Source organism: Phytophthora infestans, genomic scaffold (genome assembly GCF_000142945.1).
Source record: "Phytophthora infestans T30-4 supercont1.357 genomic scaffold, whole genome shotgun sequence".
NCBI classification, from domain to species: Eukaryota; Oomycota; class Peronosporomycetes; order Peronosporales; family Peronosporaceae; genus Phytophthora; species Phytophthora infestans.
This window is the reverse complement of record NW_003303402.1, coordinates 20726-23776: the sequence shown is the minus strand read 5'-3', so window position 1 is coordinate 23776 and position 3051 is coordinate 20726. Positions and strand designations below refer to the sequence as shown.

The window sequence follows — 3051 nt, the reverse complement described above, 5'->3', positions numbered from 1 at the left end:
AATATCATGGGGAGGGATTCTGCTAAAATCCGATTGAAGGACATGCTGCGCGCGCTGCGCCAATTGGATGGCAGTGATGTTCTCGTGATGCAAGACCAAATTGGCATTACAACCGGGATCGTTTTGCAGACAAAAGTGCAGAAGCTAATGTTCGAGCGATGGGGTGAGACGTTAGCGATGGATTTTACCCACGGAACGAATAATCTGGGCTATCATCTGGGTGCGTACAGCTATGGTTGCTGTAACTTTATTCTGATGTATAACAACCTTATCTACTTAAAGTTGCTGTATGATTAACTCAACTTCGTTTTGGTTTTGACCTTTAGGAAGTTTGGTTGTCACCACAGCTACGGGTCGAGGGTTTCCGGTTTTTGATTTTATTTGTCTCAACGAGCAAGCACTGACAATGTCCAGAATTTTGGACTACTTCAAGGAGAAGAACTCGGGCTGGAAGCACATTCAATCGGTGGTGATTGACAAAGATTTTGTTGAGTAGGGCGTATTAAAGGATGCCTTTCCGAGAGCCAAGGTTCTATTATGTCAGTTCCATGCGATTAGTTACTGGAAGAAGGTAAAGCGTCCGTTGTATCGCCTAAGAGTTTCGCAATGTGAGGAACTGCTGGTCCAAATGATGAAACTACTTTACAGGTGAGTAAGGTTGCTTTTCACCGTGTATGTGGAGGCTAATTTGTGATTGCCTTTGATTTATGTTAGTACCTCTAGTACCAGATACAACTTCTACTACGATGCAATGCGGCAGTATTGTAAGGACCAGAAGCGCGAAGCCTTTTTTGCGTACTTCGATAAAAACTGGAACTCGTGCCGTGACATGTGGGCCAATTTTACTAGAGGGAAGGCTTTTACTGCTGGCAATATCATATACACGCGCGCACGACTCACGCTGGGATCCCCCCTCCGGTGTGTGTCGCTCCCCACACACAGAAAAAAAGCAATCCGATTTGACGGGGTTTATTGATGATTTCTTAATAAAACCTGAACTTTCACGAAGAGTGAAAAATGAAGTTTTAGCACCCTTCTTTGTTAATCCCTTACGCTTTCTTTGCTTTGGGCACAGAGTATCCGGTGGTGGGTGGTTCGCGATAAGATCCGCAAAGACGGTCCCAAAACGTGAAGTACTGGCCGTAGTTGTAGACGAACAGTTCGTGGTGCACTGAGTGATGCATCGCCCCGTTGACGATTTTGTTCTGCGAAAGATAACATCCGTCGTGAATACTGATGGTCCAGAAGTTGACCGCTACAAACAACACGAGAAATAACCCGCGGTGGATGAGGAATAGCATGATGTAGAAGTGATAAGGCAAGCTCTGGATGTAGCCGTCCATCGGGTGAAAGGCGTGAGATGCAAACGGAGAGCAGATAATCCATTTGTGGTGTGGCTTGTGTAGCGTCGCGTAGATGAATGGGTGATGCAACCATCGGTGGAGCCAGTAGATCAGCATATCCGAGAAGACGATGAAGGTAACTACGGTTTGAACCTCGAACCAGTAGCCGTGCTTGCCGAATTCCGGGTACGTCTTGGAGTAACCGCGAACGTCAGCGAGGAACCACGGGAGTGCCAGCAATACCATCACGGGGATTGACTTCATAGAGGCCAAAATCTCACTGCGTATTTGGTTTTTCATAAACTTGGGGTGATTCATCAGCTCCTTGTCGAACAGGAACTCGTACGCCAGTTCAGCGCCCAAGAGGTAGAGCAGATACCCGCCCACAAGCGTAACTCCTGAGATCGACGCAACCTGCCGATAAATGTCATCGCGATGGAGGGTTGCAGGGTACAATGCATCCAGTGCGTAATAGTCGGCATACTCCAAGATGAGGTCCATGGCGCTGAAACCAATAAGGTCTCTTCAACCACGAAATACGCAGAATAACGGAGACAGGAACTTTGTTCAGTGCTGGATAATACCTACCTACCCAGAACCGCCGGGCCAGCAGCCATGCTTACGCTGGATTCGGCGAGTGCTGATTACCGATTTGTCTTGCCGGTATTTCAGCGAGGTTTTATTCTGGTTCTTAAGGTTTTGAGGTTTTCTACCTAAGTTTTAGAAAAACCTCAAATGCTTCGGTTTTAAATTGGTAGACTTGTTTTTTCACGAAGTAGCTATTTTTGATTGAGCTGCTAAGAAAAGGCAGATTAAATGAAATTGCTTTTTTTAGCGATATTACGATTTTCAACCCTAAACATGAGGCTAACTGTAGCTAATTAGTACTCGATAAGTCGTAAAATAACTATCGAATGTGCCAAAAAGTCAGTTACTGTAAAGCTTTTACTTAGAACTAAGTTAGTCACTTTCTAAATTAGACTTATAAATTACGCTATTTGGGAGCAAGCCTTACAATTTATTAATACTACAATTCGTCATCTCATGCACGATTTAACCGTCGGTTTGGCACTTTTAGTCTAAACGTTCTACAGTAGAAAGTGCCAAGCCGCCCGGATCCACCATAGTACTACCAGGACTTCCTCGCGAGATGGAGAGCACCAACTTGACTGCAAACGCTGGCTCCATCCCAGCTTCGCTTCGAAAGACGTATGAAGAAGCAGGTCAGGGCCATGTCTTCCGGTTTGTCGACGCCGGCAAAGTCACCGCGCAGGATGCAAATGAACTGGTCGAAAATCTCCAGCATTATGACCCCCACCAGGTTGCGGCCCTATTCAATCGATCTACCAAGGCTAACAGCGTGGCAGATGCAGCAGCTGACGAGGTAACACCGCTAGAAGAAGGAGTGGTGCACCAGTTGAGTGAGACTGCGCCAGAGTTGAAGGAGAAATGGCTCGATCTGGGTCTCGAGGCTGTTTCAAAAGGCATGGCTGGCGCTTTGGTGCTCAGTGGGGGGCAAGGTACGCGTCTCGGCTTCGCCGGTCCCAAGGGCATGTATGATATCTGTCTTCCGTCTGGGAAGTCCCTCTTTGAGATTTTCGCGTTGCGAGTTCGCAAAGTACAGGCGCTGGCACAGACTCGCTTCAACCTGAGCGAGTCCCCCGTGATTCCGTTGCTTATCATGACCAGCAAGATGAATCACGCCACC

At 47.1% G+C, this 3051-nt stretch overlaps 2 protein-coding genes across 2 annotated transcripts; one reads left to right on the top strand and one right to left on the bottom strand.

Annotated features, from left to right (window-relative positions):
- Window positions 1-1049: 1049 nt before the first annotated feature.
- Window positions 1050-1960, bottom strand: PITG_21426 (C-5 sterol desaturase, putative; the record flags this gene model as incomplete). The annotated part of the gene is made up of 2 exons (XM_002894898.1): window positions 1050-1848; window positions 1932-1960. 2 exons carry the CDS (start codon window positions 1958-1960, stop codon window positions 1050-1052), a joined length of 828 nt encoding a protein of 275 aa, XP_002894944.1.
- Window positions 1961-2493: 533 nt separating this feature from the next.
- PITG_21425 (uncharacterized protein) lies at window positions 2494-2995 on the top strand (the record flags this gene model as incomplete). The annotated part of the gene is made up of 2 exons (XM_002894897.1): window positions 2494-2897; window positions 2938-2995. 2 exons carry the CDS (start codon window positions 2494-2496, stop codon window positions 2993-2995), a joined length of 462 nt encoding a protein of 153 aa, XP_002894943.1.
- Window positions 2996-3051: the final 56 nt, after the last annotated feature.